The sequence below is a fragment of the Ursus americanus genome, chromosome 3 (genome assembly GCF_024610735.1).
Source record: "Ursus americanus isolate L20-20 chromosome 3, mUrsAme1.1.p, whole genome shotgun sequence".
Lineage (NCBI taxonomy): Eukaryota > Metazoa > Chordata > Mammalia > Carnivora > Ursidae > Ursus > Ursus americanus.
The window spans coordinates 93,559,765-93,581,958 of record NC_142129.1 but is presented as its reverse complement, the minus strand read 5'-3'; the positions used below and the strand labels follow the sequence as shown (position 1 = coordinate 93,581,958).

The 22,194-nt window shown below is 64.2% G+C and overlaps 1 protein-coding gene across 18 annotated transcripts in view; it reads left to right on the top strand.

Moving 5' to 3' along the window:
• CAMK2B (calcium/calmodulin dependent protein kinase II beta) overlaps positions 1-22,194 on the top strand; it is an 82,506-nt gene that overhangs the window by 40,637 nt on the left and 19,675 nt on the right. For all 18 annotated transcript variants that reach the window (XM_087861221.1, XM_087861223.1, XM_045793540.2 and 15 more), the window contains exons 3-9: positions 2,153-2,212; positions 8,848-8,902; positions 12,911-12,976; positions 18,511-18,583; positions 20,846-20,948; positions 21,032-21,115; positions 21,997-22,091. In XM_087861221.1, the coding sequence (XP_087717347.1) occupies positions 2,153-2,212; positions 8,848-8,902; positions 12,911-12,976; positions 18,511-18,583; positions 20,846-20,948; positions 21,032-21,115; positions 21,997-22,091 (536 nt within the window). The remainder of the gene's footprint in view (positions 1-2,152; positions 2,213-8,847; positions 8,903-12,910; positions 12,977-18,510; positions 18,584-20,845; positions 20,949-21,031; positions 21,116-21,996; positions 22,092-22,194) is intronic.

The following is a 22,194-nucleotide window of genomic DNA, read 5'->3' as shown; positions in this document are numbered from 1 at the left end:
AGTCTTTGGGACGGGACTGTGCCCTCGGGGACAGTCTTTTCCTTATTGCGTCCTTCCCCAAAGGGGGTTCCCATGTGCATTTTCCTCCTGATTTTTATGTATGAAAATGACCCTGGCTCCCCCCACCCCACCCCCCTGAGCTCTCCCTGCCTGAGGTTCGTTCCATCCTGGTCCACACTCGGATGGGCTTCTTGGCTGTCATCCACACTCGGGGGATGGGCAGGTTAGCTTCAGGTTCCGTATCGCGTGCGACTTAACTGCTCTGAGATCGTGCCAGAGAGCCTCCTTGTCCTTAGGACGCGTTCACGGGCTGTTGCCTGGTAGGAGGACGTGGAGTGTGGGGCTTCTCTCAGACACTCAGAAAACGTAAGTGGATGCGTGCGGAGGGATAGATTATACAAAAGCGCTTTTTCTGAGCACTTGGTAGTGTCTGTGCAACTTTTCTCTAGGTTTGAAAAATGTTCAGAACAGTAACTTAAAACTGTTTGAAAGGAAAAGTGATGCCGTGAGCCCACCACCCCCGCTGCACCTGCGGGGCGCACCGCTGACCGTGGCGACAGGCCGTCCGCTAGACATGGACCCCGCCCCCCAGTTATGTTTCACGTTGCCTGGTTTTGAGCTCCGTACGGATGGAAAAGTGGGATTCACGCTGTGCGTCGTGTTGCGATTGTGCTGAATTCATCCCTCCTAACGGAGATGCTCGGACAGCCCCCAGCGTCCGCCGTCACAAATACCGCTGGCTCCTGTCCGCTGGGCTCAGGTCCCGCCACAGAGGGGACAGGACGGCACCCGGGCGTGCTGCTCTGGGGGTGGAGGTGAGGGAGCGCGGGGGTAGCGTGAGGGTCTGTCCCTCTGGCCAGGTTGGGGCGGGGGGCAGATGTTAGCGTTTCCAGAACTTCAGTGGCAGGAGGAGGGAGGGCCAGCTGGACCTGAGGTGTCCCAGAGAGATTCCTGTCTGCAGGCATGACGTTCCCGCTCTGGAAAGGCACATGCGGGTTTGCAAGACTGTCCCAGCCCAGCGTGGTCACACGGCCCGGGGAGTGCTGACAGGGCAAAAGGACCTTCTTGTGCCGGGGTCTATTCCCTCCAAGTCCACGCGGGGACCAGGGCCCAGCAGGTCCGGGGAGACCTGTGGCGTCATTAGCACATTCACTGCACCCCGCAAAGGCTGCCTGATTCACGGGGGCTCGGCGGACAGACAAGCACCCACCTGCTGGTACAGAAATGCGTTCCCCAGACCCTTGCTCTGAGGGGCTCAGCCCGTGCAGGGGTGGATGGCGGCTCAGGACCCCTGGCGCCCCCTCTCTGGGTGCGTCCCACCCTGGGGCAGCTGCCATCCTGCACTTGGGAACCCCCTGCCTCTCTTGACAGTCTGGCCACACGTGTGTGCCCAGTGACCTGTGTGTGGTGACCTCTGTGAACGAAAGCACGTTTTGGGGCTTCCTTTGTAAGCGGCTTGTTCACTCAGCCCGTGTTGGGGAGTTGGGGTGGTACGCACACGGTGCTGATGGGCGTGTTCCGTTGTGTGGCCGTAACCACGTTAACTCTGAGTTCTCTAGTCAATGGGAAGGTGGGTTTTTTCCAGTATTTTGCTCTTAGAAGCTGCATCAAATTTTAAAATCCTCCCGGTACCCTGTTTGTCTGGAATAGAACATTTCTGGTAAGCTGCTTAGTCCTTAGAGGCCCAGCCTCTGGAACGGAAGCGCTGGCCTCGAGGGGCAGGGAACAGGGCTGGTGGGGGGCTCCCAGGACCCTGCTGGCGGATGGCAATGCTCCGCCAGCCCCACGGCCACCGACGAACACGCTAGGCTTTAGCCGGAGGCTCCGAAGAGTCTGGAATTAGGACACAGAAGTGAAGGGTCACTTGGTGGTGTCAGCTCTGCTGTGAAACATACAGCACTTTCTCTTCTGAGCCACCTGGGGCTCCCCGCCTCTGTCTCCCCGGCCTCTCACAGCAAACATTTGGCAGCCTCTTCCCGCCCCGGCCCTGCCAGCCAGGGGACACGGGCGGTCGGCAGGCGTGTGCTGCGGGAGGCGGTGGGCACCTCCCTGGGCCGTGTGTCTGGCAGGCACTGGTCTGAGCAGTTTTGGGGCGGGGGTGGGCACCGGCTGCTGGGGCACGAGGTCACACCGTGTTGCTCTCTGTCCCCAGATCACCAGAAGCTGGAGAGAGAGGCTCGGATCTGCCGTCTTCTGAAACATTCCAACATCGGTGAGCAGCCCTCCCAGGGGGCGGGGGCGGGGGTCCGTCTCTCTCCCCCATGGCCTGCGGCCTTTCTCTCCCGAAGATCGAAGATCGCACTTGCAGAGGGACACCCAGAAGCCTCCTTTTCCTTCTCCCTAGAAGAGTCCCGCCCTCAGGGCCTCGCGGCCGCTCTCTCTCCTGACCTGCTGGGATCCTGGGGCTTCGGGCAGCCTCCTGTGGCAGCTCCACCCGGACGGGCCCCTGCCCATCACTCTAGGTGCGAGCTGGGATCCTGGCAGAAACATTCTGTGGCTTTAGAAAAGCCACAAGACAGCCCAGTTAAGAGGAAAAACGTTTGGACACCAAAAACCTCAAAGGCCATGCCAGCGCGGTCCTGGCCTGAGGTCTGAGGTCTGGCTCTGGAGAACCACCACTGTCCCCTGCCGGTCCTCGCCGCTGTGGCCTGGGGCTGTGGTCCCGGCAGGGGCCGTGGCGCCCGGGGAGCCTGGGGCCTTGGCCACAAAGAGGGTCACCCTTTTTCTGAAAGCCGAGGTCCCCTCCTTGTGGGTGACACGGTTGTAGGGGCCGCACAGACCTTGGACGTCCGCTTGGGGCTCCCGGGCCACTCTACCTCCATTCAGCCACATGCCCGCCCCTCACCCCTGTGGCTCTGGGGTGGTCCCTGCCTGCTGCCCTGGAAAGCGGGTGTGTGCATCCGCTGGCCTGCCCTCCTCTACCTCCGGCCCTGGAGGGACTTCTGAGGAGCCTGCTGTGGGAAGCAGCCGGAAGGCACTGAAGGGCTGGGGGCTTTGTTGCCTCGGGGGCACCCAGGGAGCTTGTCAGGGTGGAGTCCGGGCCTCCTCCTGCCACGATTCCGGCTCACTTGTGCCAGGACAGGGCTCAGGACTCTGTTTAAAAGGAATGGCAGGTGGGGTGGCTCAGCCACTTCTGGAGCCCCTGGCCTGGGGGGTGTTTGCCACTCACAGTCCCCAGACCAGGGCGAGGCCCAGGGGGCTGCAGGAAGCCTGAGCTGGTCCTGAGAGCCAGCCCCGGGAGCTTGGCGCCGAGGCCTGTGGCCCTGCAGGACCCGTGGGAGGGGCAGGGGAAGGCAAACCCCCCCACTTCCTGGGCAGCCCCCCCGTGCTCGCAGCCGGCTCCAGCTCTGGGCCCGGGCCAAGTGCTTTTACTTCCAGATTCTCAAGCCACGTGTGTTGGCCCTGCTGGCATGCAGGGTCCTGACTCAGAGGCCTGGCGTGGGCCCAGGAATGGGAGACTTCACCAGGGTGCCTGTGATTCTGATGCAGGCATCCGAGGGACCCCGGCCACACTTCACTGGCTGGCTCGCGGGGAAGGGTGTGGGCACATGTCAGTCTGACCTTCCACCGCCCCAGCTGTTGTCCTCGGTGCATCGGAGCCAGACCCCAGGCGCCTGCTCACCCTCTTTCCTGCTGCTCCTGGCAGACACCGCCACCCCGCCAACTCTCCCCACGCCCCTGCCCTTGCCAGCCCCCTCCCCTGCATCCTCTGAGCACCAGCCAAGAGTGGGTCAGGAATTCCCTTTCAATAGGGGAGGACCCAGGTGTTCTTTGGGTTGGTGTTTTGTGACAGTTCTTCAAAAGACATCTCCTTGCCCTGCCTGGATGCCCAGTATTGTGCCTGGTCTGTTATGATCAGTCCCTGAAGTCCTCATAGCAGCTTCATTCTAGAACACTGAGGAGGCAGAGCTGAGACTGGGATGCAGAGGGCACATTCTAGAACACGAGGAGGCAGAACTGAGACTGGGAGGGTTCAGAGGGAACATTCCAGAACAAGGACAAGGCAGAGCTGACACGGGGATGCAGAGGGAACATTCCAGAACACGGGGGAGGTGGAGCTGAGACTTGGGGGTACAGAGGGACTATTCCAGAATATGGGGAGGCAGAGCTGAGCCTGGGGGGTGCAGAGGGAACAGTCCAGAACATGGGGAGGCAGAGCTGAGACTGGGAGGTACAGAGGGAACGTTCCAGAACACGGGGAGGCAGAACCGAGACTGGGGGGTTGCAGAGGGAACATTCCAGAACATGGGGAGACAGGGCTAGACTGGGGTGCAGAGGGAATATTCCAGAACACGGGGAGGCAGGGCTGAGACTGGGGAGTGGAAGGAACATTCCAGAACAAGGAGGAGGCAGAGCTGACACAGAGCGGTGTGGAGGGAACATTCCAGAACACGGGGAGGCAGGGCTGAGACTGGGGTGCAGAGGGAACATTCTCTGTAGACTCACTAGGAGCTCTCGGGGGAGTAGTGGGAGAGGTCTAGGGGGAGGTGAAGGGTCCCCTTGCTCCTGGGTCTGGGTCTGCCCAGCCCCACCATAGACAGAAGTGCTCCCAGTGCCCCTGGGAGGGGCTCCCCATCCTGTGCCACTTCCTCTGAGCAGCTGTGTTATGGGGGGGGAGGGGAGGAGCCTCAGTTTCCCCATCTGTAAAGTGGAGGTGGGCACTCACAGGGAGTGCCCGGGAGGAACTGAGAGGAGTCAGGTGGAGAGCAGGCGCAGTCCTGAGCCTCTCTGTGCAGAGGAGACTTGGGGAGGCTCAGAGGGCAGAGTCGTGGCCCGGGGCCCAGCCTTACTGCTGGCGAGCTGCCACGGCTCGGAGCTCCCACAGGGTCCATGTGTGTTGAGCGAGGCTGCACAAGCCACACACTTCCAGGGGCCTTTTAACCCGCGTGAGTCCCCCGTGCTGCATAACCAGCAGCAAAACTCACCCCACGGGCACTGATTTTCTCTGTGGATTCAAGAGCCGTGGGGCTGGGTGGTCAGGGCCACTACATAACCTGCGGGATCCGTGCTGAATGAGAATGTGGGACTCGAGACAGCAACAGCCGAACCGGCCTCCTGGGCCCGGGGCCTGGGCGGCTCCTCCGGGACTCCCGTGCATTGTGGACACTGGCCTGAGCTGTGTCTTCTGAAGGTTTGCTTCCAAGGCTTGCTCACGTGGCTGTCGGTGGGAGGCCGGAGGCCCTCCCTCCTGGGCATCTCGTCAGGGCCACTTGAGTATCTTCGGGACGTGGCGGTGGGTCCCCAGAGTGCGTGACGACAGGGACACAGAGGGGGACAGACAGAGAGGTAAGGGAGGGAGAACGAGGGGCATGATGCTGCTTTTTCCTCCCTAATTATAGTAAAATACACATACTATTTATAGTTTTATCCGTTTTTAAGTGTATAGTTCAGTGGCATTACGTATATTCACAACGTTGTGTGATGGTCGCCACTATCTGTACCCACACTTTTCGTCATCCTCGGTGGAAAGTCTGCACCCAGGAAACACTAACTCCCGTTGGGCCCCCCATGCTCCCCAGGCCCAGGAACCACCACGCACTCTGTGTCCGTGGATCTGTCCCTGCTAGGACCCTCACGGCAGTGGGATCACACATCGGTCCCTTTGTGGCTCTCGTTTCACTCGACATCACGTCCTCACCGTCCATCCGTGGTGAAGCAAGCTGCAGGATTTCCTTGCTTTTCAAGGCTACATAATATTCCGCTGTGGGGATGGGCCACTGTTGGCTTCTCTGTTCACCTGACGGCGGACCCTTGGCTTCTTGCCATCTGTTGCCCGCTGCGGACCGTGCTGCCGTGGGCGCGGGCGAATGCGGGTGTGCGAGTATTTGTGTGGGTCCGGCTTTCAGTGCTTTGGCGACACACCCAGCCGTGGAATGGCTGGCCCAGTGGCAGGTCTGTGTTTCGCTTTTGCAGGAACCACCGTGCTTCCTAGACCTAGTGTAGGAGGGGCCCCGCCATCACCGCGCCCGTTCCGTTCTCGAAGGCCGGCACACATGAGCGTGGGGGAGCTAAATTCTCCTCTTAAAGGAGGAGCGTCAGAGCATTGGGTGCGTTTTGCCCCCCGCGATGAGCGCGTGGGGACTCTGCTGAGCCCCTACGCTGGGAGTGGGGTGCATAGAGCCGTTCCACTACCACCAGCTACCCAGGCAGAGCCCTCCCCAGATGGTACAGTTTCTCTTCGGAGACAAGGGAGTCCCTGGGCAGAGGAGGCAGCCGTGTGGCCTGGCTTCGGCAGTACCTTCTGTGGGAAATAGGCCTGGGTGTCTGGGATGGGCCCGACCCAGTGTCCCCAGCCTCCCTCCAACCTCCCCCCAGCCTCCCTCCATCTTCCCTCCAGCCTCCCTCCAGCCTCCCCCAACCTCTCCCAACCTCCCCCTAGCCTCCCCCAACCTCCCCCAGCCTCCACCAACCTCCCTCCAGCCTCCCCCCAGCCTCCCTCCAGCCTCCCCCAGCCTCCCAGCAGCCTCCCTACAACTGCACTCATCCTCCCCACTGCATACTGACCCTCTCTTCTCAGGGCCTGGCTCAGTGATGGCAAACCCCACCTTCTGGTTTCTGGGGCTGGAACTGATCTCCTTTGCTGGGTGGCTCCCCCCAGAGCTGGGCAGATGGGCATCTTGGAGGACATGCCCTGGGGGGACTTCCTGCCTGGACGGTGGAGGCCAGTGCAAGTTGGGGAGAGGAGAAAGGTCTCCAGTCTCCTGCTGCTTAGGCCCTCAGCTGGTGATGTCATGCATTGGGCTGGGCCTTGCCGCCATGAACAGCAAGGGGGTCCAGGGAGGGGGTCCAGAGGCTGCCTGGGAGGGTGGAGGGACCCCCTTGAGAGTCCCCTGGCCTGGGACCCAGGTACAGGCCCTGGAAGAGCCGTGGCCCCGGCGAGGGGAGCATCTTGGCTGCACCCCCGTGCCCTCTGTGTGGTGGCCTCGCGGGGCTTCCAGGCCTCGGCTGCCAGCAGGATGGTCTGTCGTCACCACATACCCTACTCAGTGTTACGTATTTCCTGCTTTATTCAGGTAGATTCCGTGACAAGTCACTTTTTCCCTCAGCTCTGTCAGAAATCAGTCTGATATGCTAGATATCATTAAAATAATATGCAACTATTTTTTAAATGTTAAAAGCATGCACACAGCCTCCACTCCTCCCAGACCCCCCGTGTCTCCCGGGTGAGGAGGTAGGACCCGCCAGCAGGCTTGACACCCTCCCACCAGCACTGGGGAGCAGGGGACTCCTGCAGCACCCCAGCTTTATGGACCCCTGGGCCTCCCCCAGAGAAGGAGAAGAAGGCCCCCAGGAATGTCCCTCAGGGGCCCCCAGGCCTTTCTCAGCTTGGAGCTCAAGGGGAGGCAGCTGGGGCAGAGGAGGCTGCAGCTGGAGGGGGTGAAGTCTGCTCGCTGCCCTGATTTCACAGGGGGTCCTGGAAGGTGGTCGCGGTGAGCAGGGGTCTGCTGGGCGTTGGGGAGAAGCAGGCTAGCCCGGCAGAGTCAGCCCTGGGCTGTGGGCAGGAGGGAGGTCAGCATCGGCTCTGCGTGCCCGGAGGCCGCCAGAACGTCCCTGGGAGAGGTGACTGAGGCCAGGCAGCTGGCGGAGGATGGCAGCCCTGGAAGACCTCGCCTCGTGAGCGTGTGGCCAGAGCCCGAGGGGTGAGGGCGGAGGGGAGAAGGCTGGATGCCGGGCCCTTGAGCAGAGGCGCAGAGCAAGGAATGGGAGGGCAGCTGCCCCCCCCCCCCCGAGCCAGCGCATGTGCCCCTCCTTGGTGGCCGGACACCTCGACTGCTCGGGCATGAGCCCGGCCTCGGTGGCAGGCTTGGGTCCATGTCAGTGACCGCTGCAGCCAGACTGGGCTTCCTGGCCGAAGACGCTGGCGGCCAGGCCCCCGGAGGCTTCCAGCAGGAGGAGGAAGGAGGCCTGCAGGCCGTTAGAAACTAGGGCAGCATCGAGGGTGCGGGGAAGGGGCCGCCGCAAACCTGCCTGGCGCCAGCGGCCTGACCTGCTGGGGCGGGGGGTGGGGGGTGGGCAAAAAGCCGCGACCCCTAGGGGTTCCGAGCCCTGCTCCCCTCGCCGCGTGGCCTTTGGGGAGCGGTGCGCCTGTCCGCGGTGTGCCTGGCCTCTCAGCGGCTGGAGCGCGTCCGGATGACCGCACGAGGTGCTCAGAGCAGCGCCTGTAGGAGGCAGAATGGGGCTCAGGAAGGGCCGTGTCCAGGGTGAACCGTTCCTAGAAGTATTTGCTATGGAGTTCCGGGTACATCTCCGGCTCTGCAGAGAGGCGGCTGTGGGGCTGGCGTTTTGCGCTGAGAGCCGCTTACTTGGCCACTCGCACACTCATCAGAGGCTCGGCGGCACCCTCCGGCCGGGCGCTGCTGCGGGCTCAGGGACACAGAGAGCGGCCAGCCAGGGTGAGGGAGCGCCTGGAACCCGAACCCAGGGCCTGAGCTTTTGCAAGTGGTGCCTCACTGGGCTCCGTTCGCTTGTCCCGAGAGGCGGGCGATGGGGCCCCACGGTGCTCCTCTCCTGTGGGCGGCTCCTTTCCAGGGCCTGGTCCAGGGGGCCTCGACCCTGTGGCCCCACCCCGCCTGCGACGCCTGGTGCCCTGGCCGGCGGGGGGGGGGGACTGAGAGGGGCCTGGGTCTCCCTCTGGCAGAGGAAAGGGGACAGCGGACACCTAGAGCCCCGTGGATGCCCTCCTGGGACCCATGGCTCTCCCCTCGGGCTCTGTCCTGCAGCCCCCTGCTCTGGGGAGCCCCAAGCCCTTATCGGGATGGGTGGGCCCCTCCACAAGGGAGGGGGGCTGCGCGGCGAGGGCGGGTCCCGGGCTGGGCCAGCCCCTCACGGCCTTTTCTGTCTCCACAGTGCGGCTGCACGACAGCATCTCCGAGGAAGGGTTCCACTACCTGGTCTTTGATCTGTAAGTGCTTGAGCTGGGGTCGCTCCCCTGTGCGGCTGGGGTGGGGGGGATCTGAGGCTTCCACAGCCCCTGCCTCCCAGGCCCCCTCCCTTCCAGCATCGCCAGCACAGCCTCCCCACCGTCCATGTCTGGAGTCCCACAAAGTTGGGGCTGCCCCCTGGGTCCTCTCGTCCACAGGGCAAGTGGGGGGCAGGGGGCGGAGGAGCCAGGGGAGGGGAAGCCTTCCTTCGCTGGTGTTCCCCTGGGGTCCTCTGCACAGCCGACTGGCATGAGCGTGTGTGCCATGAGGTTTCTGGGGTGCACACATGTATGCGTGTGTATACACGTGTGTACACACGTGTGCGTGTGCAGGGTCTGATGTGCGGGCTTTGGGGCCTCTGGCGGCTCTTCTTCCTGCGGGATTTAGGAGCAGTGAGCTCATCCCGTCCTTCCCTGGCAGCTCCCACTACGCAGATATATTGAGCTGCCCGTGACTCACTGCGGCAGGGGGCCTGGGAAGTGGGTGGGCAGGGGCCCGCAGGCTTTGGGCGGCCCCTAGTGGCCTCTGCATGGCCGCAGGGCCAGGGCACTGTCATCGGTGTGACAGGACGCCCGCCTGGGGCAGCTGCTTCTCCCTCCAAGGACAGATGCCACCGCGGCCATGGGGCGCAGAGCCTGGGGAGCCCTCAGGGCCCTCCGGGTCCCCTGGTCAAGAGAGGCTGGGACTGTCCCTGCAGGGGCTTGGTCCCCTCTCAATCCCCCAGTGTCCCACAAGACCATGCCAGGGCTGGCCTGGGACACAGCTGCCACCGCCAGGCTGAGGCTGTGTCCAAAACGTCTGTCCCATGGTCCCTGCAGAGGGGGGCAGACTTGTCGTTCCCCCCCCCCCGTGTGCCCCCAGACCCACCCAGCGTCACAGGAATGTAGAGGGCACGGGGCTGGAGGGCGGCCATGCCCAGGCCCTGGTGGCAGACAGGCAGGTGGGTGTGATTCAGGAGAAGACAGGAGGGAGAGAACAGGGTGTGGGTGTCCGTGTGTGCATGTGTGTGACTGCATGTGTGTGTAACTGCGTGTGTGTGCGTGTGTGCACACACGCGTGTAGGTCCACGTCTCTTGGCCGACATGACAGGCAAGCGTGGGGAGAAGCTCTGTGAGGCCAGAGAGAAGTACTTGGTGGTGTTTCGCGGGGGGTGGCGGAGGGGAAGGGCCCAGGCCCCGCACCCCCCCCCCCGAAATCCTCTGTGGCCCACGGGCCTGTAGTGCTTCTGCGCCCGCGGAGGCCCCTGCTCCGGGGCACCCGGGATGCCCTTGGGCCTCAGGCAGCTGTTTCTGGTGTGGGTGGTGTGGGTAGTGTGGGGGGGAGTGAGGAGGAGGAGAGACAGGCCCTGCCCTCCTCAGCCCCCCCCCCGTCACACTGCACACCCGCTGCAGGTCTGTGGTGCCGGAACTGGGGAACCACTTCCCGCCTGGGTTGGCGTCACCTTCAGGAGGCCCCAAGTTTGGGGGAGGTATGGATTCAGGAGTTGACAGGTGGGAATGTCATAGGGCCTTGGGGACAGCCCAGAATCAGCCACGCTGTCCCGCAGAGGACAGGGAGGACAGGAGGAGATGTTGGCCTCTGGATCAGGCTCCTTGCCGGTGTGAGACGCCACCCCCCTTAACAACCAAGACCCTGCCCTGTAGCCCAGGTGCCCGTCAGCATAGACGGAAGCCTCCTGTGGTCACAGGACCCAGAGGGCCTGTCCCCAGCCCTGGGCGAGGCTTCCCGGGGGGGGACCCCCACGTTTGGACTCGGGGTCTGCACAGCCTCACCTGTGAGCTCTGGGTGCAGAGAGAGAAACAGTGAGTCTCCCTCTCCTGGGTTGGGCCTCTAACTCCATCCTCTTGCTCCACACATGCACACACATGCCTGTAGGCACACCCAGGCACTCACGTGCACACCCAGGTGCACACCCCGGCACACATATGTGTCTACACGCACGTGAGGCTCTGTCTCCGTTAGGCACTCGCCTGCTCTGAGCCTCAGGCTCTTTCGGGGGCAGGTTGGGACCCTGAAAGCTGCTTGCTCCCAGAGTTGTTGGCATGTCCGGTGGGGTCACAAGGCAAGTGTGTAGCTGGAGTGGGGGCATGCTGACGCCCCACACATCCTGATTTTCTTTCTCTCCAACGTTAAGGGAGAGCCCGCCCATGCCAGGGGCACCCATTCAGCAGGGCCCGTGCCCGGCGCCTCTGCCACAAGCCAGCCCTGCCCCGCCCCACCCATGGGGCACAGAAATGAGGCCGACCCAAGCCACGCATTCGAGAACAGAAATGCAGGTGGAGAGACACAGCCCAGGGGGCCAGTGCAGCTGCAGAAGGAGGTGCCCCCAGGCCTGCCCAACTCAGGGGTGGGGAGCCTGGGTAGAGTCTGCTGGTGGACTCAGAGCCTGCCAAGTTGGGTGAGGGGCTCCTCCCTGCTCCCCCTGCCTCTGGGCCCCACCCCCGTTGGCTTCACCTTTCTATCCACCCGTATTTTCCAACCCAAGGCACCCCAGGTTGCCTGGAAACTTTCTGGTTTCCCAGATGCCCTCCAGGCAGTGGCTCCTGTCCGGGTGTCCATCCTGGTCATAGGGCCTGCAGGCCCTCCCTGAGCAGGGACACAAGTGGGTGTGTGGACAGAAATCCCGCCCTCCTCCTAGATGGGACTTTGAACACCGCACGGTCTCACCTACCAGCCAGGCCAGATCCAGGCACCGTCTCTCTGGCCCCTTGCTCTGTGCAGGGACACATCTCCGGTGCTGGGGGATTTGAGGAAGGAGCCAGATCTCGGCAGGCCTGGCATGAGCGTCACAAAGTCTGGGTAACGCTGTAAGGCCTGGGTCAGACTCCTGTGCTGCCCAGCTGGGCGCCACTCTGCTGAGGCTCAGCTTTTCGTGCGTGATACTGCCAGTGTCACGGAGTGGGCGTGAGGGTGAAACTGAACGGATACCGTGTGTAAGGACTTGGTCGGTTGTTGGTCCTAGGAGATGATGAAAATAGGGCGGAGGAGGAAGAGGAGAGGGGGTGGAGGAGGAGGAGGACATGGTGGAGGAAGAGGAGGTCATGGAGGAGGAGGAGGTGGAGGAGGAGGTGGAGGAGGAAGAGGATGAGAAGGGGTGGAGGAGGAGGAGGAGTGGAGGAGGAGGAGGAGTGGAGGAGGAGGAGGGGGAGGAGGTGGAGGAGGAGGAGGAGGGGTGGAGGAGGAGGAGGTGGTGGAGGAGGAGGTGGAGGAGGAGAAGGAGGAGGGGTGGAGGAGGAGGGGGAGGTGGAGGAGGAGGCGGTGGAGGAGGAGAAGGTGGAGGAGGAGGAGGTGGAGGAGGAGGAAGAGGAGGTGGAAGAGGAGAAGGAGGAGGGGTGGAGGAGGAGGGGTGGAGAAGGAAGAGGCGGTGGAGGAGGAGGATGAGGTGGAGGAGGAGGAGGTGGAGGAGGAGGAGGTGGAGGTGGAGGAGGAGGAGGAGGAGGTGGAGGAGGAGGTGGAAGAGGTGGAGGAGGAGGAGGAGGTGGAGGAGGTGGAGGAGGAGGTGGAGGAGGTGGAGGAGGAGGTGGAAGAGGTGGAGGAGGAGGAGGTGGAGGAGGAGGAGGTGGAGGAGGAGGAGGAGGTGGAGGAGGAGGAGGAGGTGGAGGAGGAGGAGATGGAGGAGGTGGAGGAGGAGGAGGGGTGGAGGAGGTGGAGGAGGAGGAGGGGTGGAGGAGGTGGAGGAGGAGGAGGGGTGGAGGAGGAGGAGGGGTGGAGGAGGAGGAGGGGTGGAGGAGGAGGTGGAGGAGGAGGAGGGGTTGGAGGAGGTGGAGGAGGAGTGGAGGAGGAGGAGGAAGAGGAGGTGGAGGAGGAGGTGGAGGAGGGGTGGAGGAGGAGGGGTGGAGGAGAAAGAGGGGTGGAGGAGGAGGTGGAGGAGGAGGGGTGGAGGAGATGGAGGAGGTGGAGAAGGAGTTGATGTCAGTGCTGATGGCAGTGATGGAAGTGACGAGGTCGAGGGGTCTCCGGAATCTGTGACCTCCGTGCTCTGCCTGCAGGGTCACGGGCGGGGAGCTGTTTGAGGACATCGTGGCCAGAGAGTACTACAGCGAGGCGGATGCCAGGTGGGTGTGCAGTCCTTGCCCCTTCGGGCCCTCTTCCCTCCCACCCCTGCCTCACTTGGTCCCAGTCCTGCCCCTGTGGCCCACGTGTGCTCCCTGTGACCACAGTGGCAGCCGGGCAGCCGGGCGGAGGCGTCGGTCCGTGGCCTGGCGGACAGCCCAGCGGAGCCCTTCCGGGAGCCTTGAGCAGGTCCCAGGAGCAGCGGGCAGCTCGTGTGTCCTCCCCCAGCCTGGAGGCTCGTGGAGTCAGGGAGCACCCTGGCCGGCTCTGCTCCCCCCGGGGTGGGGACTGGCCCACAGAGGGTTTTTTTTCCGTGGGGCGGTGGAAAGGGAGTCACGGTGCTCCTCCCTTGGCTGTCTGTCCCGTAGTAGGCACCCACGGGGCCTTCCTCAAGGAGATGGGCGGTTTCCAAATGCTTTTCTGAAGATAGGGCAGGGGTCCTCTTTCACGCATCCTCCAGGGCTGGAGGCAGGAAGGGAAGGCAAGGGGGGTTTGTGGCTCCGGAACTCTGTCTGCGGCTGTCCTTCGTGGGGCCCTGTGTGCAAGGATGGAGGGAGTCAGGCTCCTTCCAGGTGAGGCTTCCGTGTGGGCCCCTGGGCAGCCGATCCTCCTGGGGCCAGCCGTTCCTCCTTGGGTCAGCCGTCACGGGATGAGGGGCCCAGGGACCTCAGGGTGCCACCTGCAGCACACTGCTGGGGACGCAGGGTCCTCGTTCCTGGAAGAGCAGGCCGTCGGTGGCCTGCTGTGGCCCATGCTGGAGTCGTCCCTGACCGTGCATCTCAGCTTGAGGATGGCTGAGGCCGGCTGCTCCCCGCCCGCTGGGGCCAGGAGCCCCTCCCGCGACAATGAGAAAAGGCCACTCTGGTCATCCATCTCTAGGCAGTGGTGTTAACTCTGGATGCTTTTTATTTTTAATTTTTTATGTTACTTGTTTTTTCTAAAAATCTTACTAATGAACATGTATTCTTTTTCTAATCAAAAAAATGAAAATTCTTATTTTAATTTTTAAAAATTTTATTTATGTATTTGAGAGCGAGCGAGTGCAAGCAGGGGGGAGTGGCAGGCAGAGGGAGAGGGAGAAGCAGACTCCCCGCGGAGCAGGGAGCCCGATGCGGGGCTCGGTCCTGGGACCCTGGGATCATGACCTGAGCCGAAGACAGACGTTTCACCGACTGAGCCCCCCAGGATTGCCTTGAATATTATTTTTAGAAGTAACTTTTCATGACTTGCTTCTGCACCCACGGGCGACCTCGCCTGCTGGTAACAGGCTGAGCGAGTCCCGCGGCTGCCTGGGTCCCCACAGAGCCCAGCAGCCAGAGGTGGGTGGTCCTCTGGGTCAGGGCCGGGGTTGGGTGTCAGGGACAGGCGGGGCTGCGGCTTCTCCTCTGGCCAGCCTGCCCGAGGGCGCAGCGGCACGGGCTGCCTTCCCCAGGCTCCTTGAAAGACCTTCGTTTTGCCCACTCCCCTGGGAGTGGCCGGTCCCCTGCAGGAATGGGAAGATCTGGTTCTGATTTCCTCCTTTAAGAAAAGTAGAGAGTGGAGCAGAGCCGCGTCCCCTTGCTCTGTGCTGCTGGGGTGGGGACGTCCGGAGAGTGGGCACCTGCGTGCTGGGCCTGGGCCGTCCTGAACTCTGCTGGGGTGGGAGGAGCTCTGCGGGGCCAGCAGGTGCAGGCCCAGCCAGGTGGGCAGGGTCCCGGCTGGCTGGGTCCCGGCTGGCTGTCCCCCGGTCCGGTCCCAGGGCCCACCGCCAGGGTATTGGCAGCGTGAGGAGGGCTGATTTGTAGTTCTGCCACCAGGGCCACCTGGCTGCCTGCATCCGGGCAGGTGGCCTTCACGGCCCTCTGTTTCCCTGACTACAACGCCCTGCCCCGGGGCCTTAGTCCTCAGCACCTGCCACTGCTGGGAGCCTGGCGCCTTCCCTGTGTTCCGTAGCAGGTGCTCTTGGCTGAGGGGTGATATGGCCTGTGGCTGTGGCCCCCTCTTGGCTGGGAGTCCCCGGGGCTCCCCCAGCCTGCCCACGGTGCCTTCCTCCTGTGCCCGCCCATGCCAACTGTGCATACACCCCACGTCCCCCAACACCTGTGGCCTCCGAGCTCCTCCCTCACCCACCTGCCCCTCCTGCCTGCCTCTTGGCCTCGTCTCCAACACCCCCTCCAACCCCCAGCCCCACCGCTTGGCGCTCATGGATGCCTCCTGCCCCGCTCTTGTCGGGGACCCTGTGGTGGAGGGCTCCCCTGGTGTTTGGGGCCCCTTGGAACTGGCCCAGAGGAGATGGGGCTGGGGTCCCCCCCCAAATGCCTAGTTTTCTCTCACAAAGCCCGCCTTGCTCATAGTCTAGCTCTGAGGAGGGGACAAGGGGACCAGAGGACACTCCCGGGGAGCGCCTCCAGCTGCCTTTTCTCCCAGGAGCTCAGGTCCCCGGCTTGCATTGGCGATGCCCCGCACTTGACCTTGGTGCTGGTGCTTTGTTTGTGGGCTGGAGGGCCCGACAGAGTCTGCTGTGGACATCCGCACGGTGGTCACCCGTGGGCATCGTCAGGAACCGTGACGGACGTGCTAAGGCTAACTCCCATCCTGGGACGGCTGCCTGGTTCTGGGGACCTGCCACAGAAAGGGGTTCGGGGCTGTGCTGAGGCGGGGACCTGGATGCCAGCCACGTGGGGTGGCAGGGAGGCCCGGCCCGGGCTGGTGAATTGGCGGCCCTTCCAGGGGCCTGCCGGGGCCGTGCTGCCCACGGGAGGGTCTCGAGGCTTCCAACGTGGCGAATCTCTGGAGGGGGCGGGAGCAAAGCAGGCCTTGCTTTTCTGAGCTCTTTCCTAATCCCACTTCAGAGGAACTTGGCGTTTGGTGGGGAACCTGGACGGTCTTCTTCCAAAGCAGGGAAAGCAAAGGTCAAAACATTTAGAACCCAGTTTTTAAAAGCCTAGAAAGCTATGTGGCTCTTGATAGATGTTTCAAGGGCCCCCTGAGAATCCGACTGCCCCAACGAGGAGGAAGAGGAGGCAGCAGGGGCGCAGCTGAGGGAACCCCAGAACCCTGAGAATAGCATCCAGGACCCAGCCAGCATCTGGAATGCGCTTGGGACCTACTCTGAGCACAGAGAGGCCCCGCAAGGGAGATGGTACAATGTAAACAGAAGGCAGAAGGGGGCAGGCCTCCCAGGCTGTGGTCCCAGGTTGGAGGGGGGGGGGGGCGGTGGTCCCCAGGAGCCCCCCAGGGCAGGGCTGCCTAGAATGGGCACCTGGCAGGCTGCGGAGACAGTCTCCCACCACCACGTGGCTGGGAGCCCCCCACAGCTTTCTCGTGGGGACCCCAAATTGCTTAGCCCGCTCACTCCTGGGCACAAGGTAGGGGGCAAAACCATTGCAAGTCTGTGTCCTGCCAGCTGGTTTCTCCATCACGGTGGCCGTGAAGCCCGCGGAGCAGGGTCTCCGGCGGGCGGACACGGTCTGTCCTCAGAGTTGCAGGGACACAGCCAAGTCCCGCGATGCTCTTGGAGAGGTGCAGACCCTCTGCCGGCTCGGGGCTGTGGGCTCGCGCCTCTGGTGCTGCTTTGGGCCCTGCATTCCTGGGAGGGGATGAGGGGGAGGGCAGGGGTGCAGTCCCCTAATTCCGAGCCGGCGTTACCAGTCTGTCCTGCAGCAGATGGACCCGTGGGTCCAACAAACGTTCTTAGAACATCTTCCTGCTGGGTGGGGGAAAGCACGATCGAGAGGAAAGAGCCACGTCTGTACTGTCACAGGGGCCACAGGCCAGGCAGAGACACCCACACAGAAGCCGTGGCCACCGTGGGACCGCAGTGGGCATGACCAGCATAGGAAGTCCAGAGGGTGTTGTCAAGGGTCAGAGCCAAGGAAGGGTCTCAAGGGGGAATGTGGAAGACGGGCTCCACCCCAAGCTGAAGTGGGATGTGCCTCGGGCTCAGCAGGTCTGACTGGAAGCCAGGTCACCCCAGGGCCTGCAGGAGCGGCCAGAGGCTCAGGCCACGCCCGCCTGTGGCCCGTGGGGGCTGTTGTGCGGGGAGGGCGGGGCTCCCACCGAACAGCAGGGCGCACGCTGGGTGCAGGCCAGGGCCGAGCTGCTGCAGCTCAGGAGGGGGCTAGTCTGCCAGGGCTCCCCACCCCCCTCTCCACGAAGATGCCACAGTGTGCAGTGGTCCCAGGGACCTGCTGACAGCCCCGGGGCTCCAGGTGGGCAGTGAGTGGCAGGTGGCTGCAGGCTGGGAAAGCCATCCCTGCCCTGGGGCCTGGCTCAGCGACCTCAGTGGCAAGTGCTGGGGGCCTTGCCTGCCCTCTGCCTGCACCCTGCGGCCTGCCCTGACCTTAGAGGCGGGGCCCTGGAGAGCTTCCCAGACCTCATCATGGCCGGGCTCTGCTCAGCTGAGTAGGTCCCCCCAACGAGCTTGCTGTGGGGGGTCAGCCCATGGGCGCTGAGCCCATGGCTGCAGTAATGGGGACAGGGATGCCACCAGGACAGGGATGAGGATCACAGGCGACAGTTCTGGGCAGATGGGGGCTTTGTGGGAGTCACAAGAACAAGGATGGTTTTGAGAATGAGTTAGGCCAGGACACAGGGACAGGAGACCCCAGGTCACAAGGGCATGAGAATCAGGACATGGGAGGGGGGCTGTGGTTCCAGCTATCAAGGGGTTGTCTCCCACAGCTTTGGGCCCGGCTCCTTCTGACCCCCCGAAAGCTCAGGAACCGTCATCATTAGGGTTCCAAGGTCCTGGCTTGTGCAGGGAGGAAATTCAGGTTTACTTTCTTATGCCGCGGGCGGGTGACCCCCAGGGGTGGCCAGAGCTATTTGAGGAACAGGTCGGGTCCCTCACCCCCATTCCGAGTTCGCTGTTAGGAAAACAAAGCCCACACCTCCCGCTGACCCTGTCACCTTGCAGGGTCCAGCTGTGGCAGGAGGGGGCCTGAAGCCATTTGCCTCCCAGCCTCGCCCCCACCCAGAGGGGCTGTGACTGCGGTCCTGGGCAGGGGGTCCTGGCCACCTGTGGCTGGCCACGCTGCAGGGGCGGCTGGGACCCCCAAGGAGCCTGTGCCTGGCTGGGGGCAGCTGGGGACTGTGTGCACCCCTCGGGCCATCTGGGGGAGGCAGTCTCAGGTCACAGGGTGTTGTGTGCACGGAGGCTGGGGGTTGTCGGGATCTGCTGCGTGGGCAGTGTTGTTCACGCGCGGGTGTCCGCAGAGCCAGAGGGCAGCCCTGACCTCCAGCCAGTCGTGCCCAGAAGGCCCCCTCTCAGAGGACACCTGGCTCAGGGTCGGGTACACGGGGAACAGGGCTGTGTCCTCTGAATGTGGCTTCCGCGGGCCTGGTCAGAGGAGAAGGTGGGGCGCGGGGGGCGGGGAGGGCCCTGCCTTGTGCTGGCCCGCGGGGGGCCGCCCTTCTAGCGGGCGTCGCCTCTCCTGTATGGCAGGCAGCATCTCGATTCTCTGCTTCCCCGCGACCCCAGTGCCACACAGCCTCCCACTCCTGCACAACCCCCCCCCGAGCGCACCCTCACTAACACGCCTGCTGTTTGCCACAGTCACTGCATCCAGCAGATCCTGGAGGCGGTTCTCCACTGCCACCAGATGGGGGTCGTCCACAGGGACCTCAAGGTGAGTCCCCACCCTGCTCTGTGCGAGCTGTCTGTCTGCGCCTGCATGTCGTGCAAAAGGAGGCCCTGGAGGGGCAGGGGCAGCGCCAGGAGCGCTGTGTGTGTGAGTGCGCACAAGCATGGGGGGGTCCGTGCAGGTGCATGTGTGCGTGAGAATGCACGCGTGTGTGCGTGCGTGTGTGTTTGCACACGTCCCTCCGGACGCCTGCAGGCTCCAGGACCGAGAGAGGGCAGTAGCCTGTCGGCACATGTCCACTCGGGCTGTGTCTCTGGGCTCCAGGTGAGACACAGACCCGGCAGGGGGCACACGGGCGATGTGCACGCAGACGGGGCTGATGCCAAGGGAGCAGGGGTGAGGCGCCGGCCTTGCTGGCCTCTGCCAGCGTCCAGCCCATCCCGCAAGCCTCTGCTGCCCCTGGCTCCGCTCTGGGCAAAGTGGTTTGTCACCCCCCAGGGCACAGCGTGGCCTCGGGAGGAACAGCACCCGTCCACCTCCCCTGCCTGCCGGTCTCTCCAAAGCTGGGTTCCTGTCCGCTTTTTCTCTGGGCTGGGTGGGGGGAGGGCCTGTCATTCCTGCCGAGAGTCCCCAGGTGGCATGTGAGACCAACCTTCCCACACTGAATGGGGTCACACCTCCCTTGGGCCACCGAGGGGTGTGCGTGTGAGCTGATCTTGGCAGGGCTACTCTGGGGATGGTGTCCCACCAGGAGCAGGCCTGGGACCCCCCTTCCGTGCCCTTCACATCTCTCTCTGCACGTCCCACACAGTCCTGCGTCCCTCCGCCTGTGCCCCAGGCCTGCCTGTTGTGCCCGTGCTGGGCCTCACCGTGTGTTACCACGTTTGGTCTGAAGCAGTGTCCCGTGGAGCCATGCGTCCCCACATCGTCCGTGGAGCCCAGAATTCATAGCTGACTCTGAGGCCACGGCATAGGAGTGAACATAGGTGCCCCCCCCCCAGACGTGACCCGGGGCAAACAACCCTTGCTGAAAAGAACAAAAGGGCAGGACGAGTAGGCCTTCTGCCTCCTGCCAGGTGTGGAGGGCAGACGGCCTCTCCTCTCCCGGAGAGGACCCCCATCTCCTGATGGGGACAGACCCCCGAGGCGGGTACCGTGCTGGGTTTGCTCTCAGCTGAGGTGGGGGGGAGCAGAGGGGTTTGGCACCGTGTCAGGGGGTTGCGAGGGAGCCGGGCAGGAGCGGGGGTCCCCAGCCCTTCCCTGGGGCCGAGCCCACCGAGTGCCGCTTTGTTGGCCCTGAAGTGTGGAAGTGCTGCCCGGCCACCTCAGGTGCAAGGGGAGTGGGGGCCCCGCAGCCCCACTTATGTTGGCAAAATGAAGATGCTGAGGGGCCTCTGGGCTGTGCTGGGCAGGCAGGGCCCATGTCTCCAGCATGTGCCACCTGTGGTGACGGAGCTCGTCCCCAGCCAGCTGCGTGGGGCCCGGGGAAGCCCTGGTTTCTGCCATGGGGCTGGCATCCTTCGCGGGTTCCGAGGGCCGCGTGTCTCATTCTGACACCTCAGGGTGACGAGCAGTGTTGACACGGTCTTTCTGGCGGTGTGCGCCTTTCTCGGGGCACTGAAATGGCAGTGTGGTCTCAGTGGGCCTGCCCGTCGGGAGGGCGGCCTGGGGCGGGGGCTGGGGGTGCTCGGAGCCCCGGGAGGTCAGGGACGAGGAGGTCCAGAGGCCCTGAACTCTGAGTGCTCCGCGCTGACCGCTGACCGCGAGAGGTGGCCAGGCCGGGGTGGGAGGGCCCTGTGGACAGGACCAGTGCATAGGGACCGCCGTGGTGCTCCCGTGGGACAGGGGACGAACGTCCTTTCAGCTTGCCCGAGGGCGCTGCTCTCTGAGGCAGGGGGGCCTGCGAGGGGCCTTTCCCACCTGTGGGCACACGACAGGCGGAGCCAGAGGGATGGGGTGGGTGCCACCTCCTTCCTCCTGGTCCTCTGGGGGCGCCTCCTCAGGCAGCCCCCCACCGGCCTGGAGCACCCCAACACGGGACATGGGGAAGGCAGTGCCTGCCCGCGCTGGTGAGGTGCACTCAGGTCTGCTTGCCGCACTCCGAGTTCTCAGCCTGGGTGTGACAGCTCCCCTCTGCCCCCCGGGGGTCACGAGGAGTCCGCCGGGGCAGCACCCCGTGGTGGGGGCCGGAGGGGGTCCAACCTGTGCGCCCCAGCCTGCAAAGCGCCGTCCCGTCTGTTGCGCTCCCTTCCCTCCGTGCCCCCGCGTGTAACCCGCACCCGCACCGGCGGGCCGCCTTGTCCGCAGCCCGAGAATCTGCTTTTGGCCAGCAAGTGCAAGGGGGCGGCCGTGAAGCTGGCGGACTTCGGCCTGGCCATCGAGGTGCAGGGGGACCAGCAGGCATGGTTCGGTGAGTGTCCGGCTGGCCGGCCCAGGCGAGGGCGGGGGTCCGCTGCCGTCTCGGCCCTCACGCTGCCCCTCCGCTGTCCCCAGGGTTCGCCGGCACGCCAGGCTACCTGTCCCCAGAGGTCCTGCGCAAGGAGGCCTATGGCAAGCCAGTGGACATCTGGGCGTGCGGTGAGACCTCTGTGGAGGCGGGTGTGGGGCCACGGGGCCACTTGGCCACAGTGGAGGGAGCCCTGCGCCCGTGCCACTTGCACCGTGCCAGGCCCGCCCCTGGGCTGCCGCCAGCCGGGAGCCCCCTCCCCACACAGACTAGAATTGCTAACGTGACCTTGGCTCTTGCTGAAAAGCCCACCACCCCAGTTCCCTGCCCCTCACCCAGAAGAGAGGTCTGGGCCAGAAGGATGGGGGGGGGATGCAGACCGCTGTGGCAGGGCTGCCTTCTTGGTGGGGGTCTCAGGCGGAGCTGAGCCCAGGACATGACACTTGTGTTCCAAGGGCACGGGGATGGGCTGTGGCTGGGTGCAGGGTGTGGGTGGGGGCTGCCAGGCACAGGGAGTGGGAGGCTAGAGGTGGAGGCTGCAGGGGGAGGGGGGCAGGGAGTGGGGGGCTGCTGGTGGAGGCTGCAGGGAGAGGGGGACAGGGAGTGGGGGGCTGGTGGTGGAGGCTGCAGGGAGGGGGCAGAGAGTGGGGGGCTGGTGGTGGAGGCTGCAGGGGGAGGGGGACAGGAAATGGGGGGGCTGGTTGTAGAGGCTGCAGGGAGGGGGCAGAGAGTGGGGGGCTGGTGGTGGAGGCTGTAGGGAGGGGGCAGAGAGTGGGGGGCTGGTGGAGGAGGCTGCAGGGAGGGGGCAGAGAGTGGGGGGCTGGTGGTGGAGGCTGCAGGGGGAGGGGGACGGAGTGGGGGGCTGGTGGTGGAGGCTGCAGGGGGAGGGGGGCAGGGAGTGGGGGGCTGGTGGTGGGGTGGGGGAGGAGGCTGTGGGGGAGGGCCAGGGAGTGGGGGTGGAAACTGGGGGCGGGGCAGCAGCGTGAGCCCCCTCCCCCTCCGCTCTGCGCAGGGGTGATCCTATACATCCTGCTTGTGGGCTACCCACCCTTCTGGGACGAGGACCAGCACAAGCTGTACCAGCAGATCAAGGCAGGAGCCTACGACGTGAGTGCTGGGAGCCAGAGGCAGGGAATGAGTGACAGCACCTGCTTCCCAGAATCGTGACCCAGCTGAGAGCCCTCAGAGGCTCCTGCCTGGGGAGGGGGCT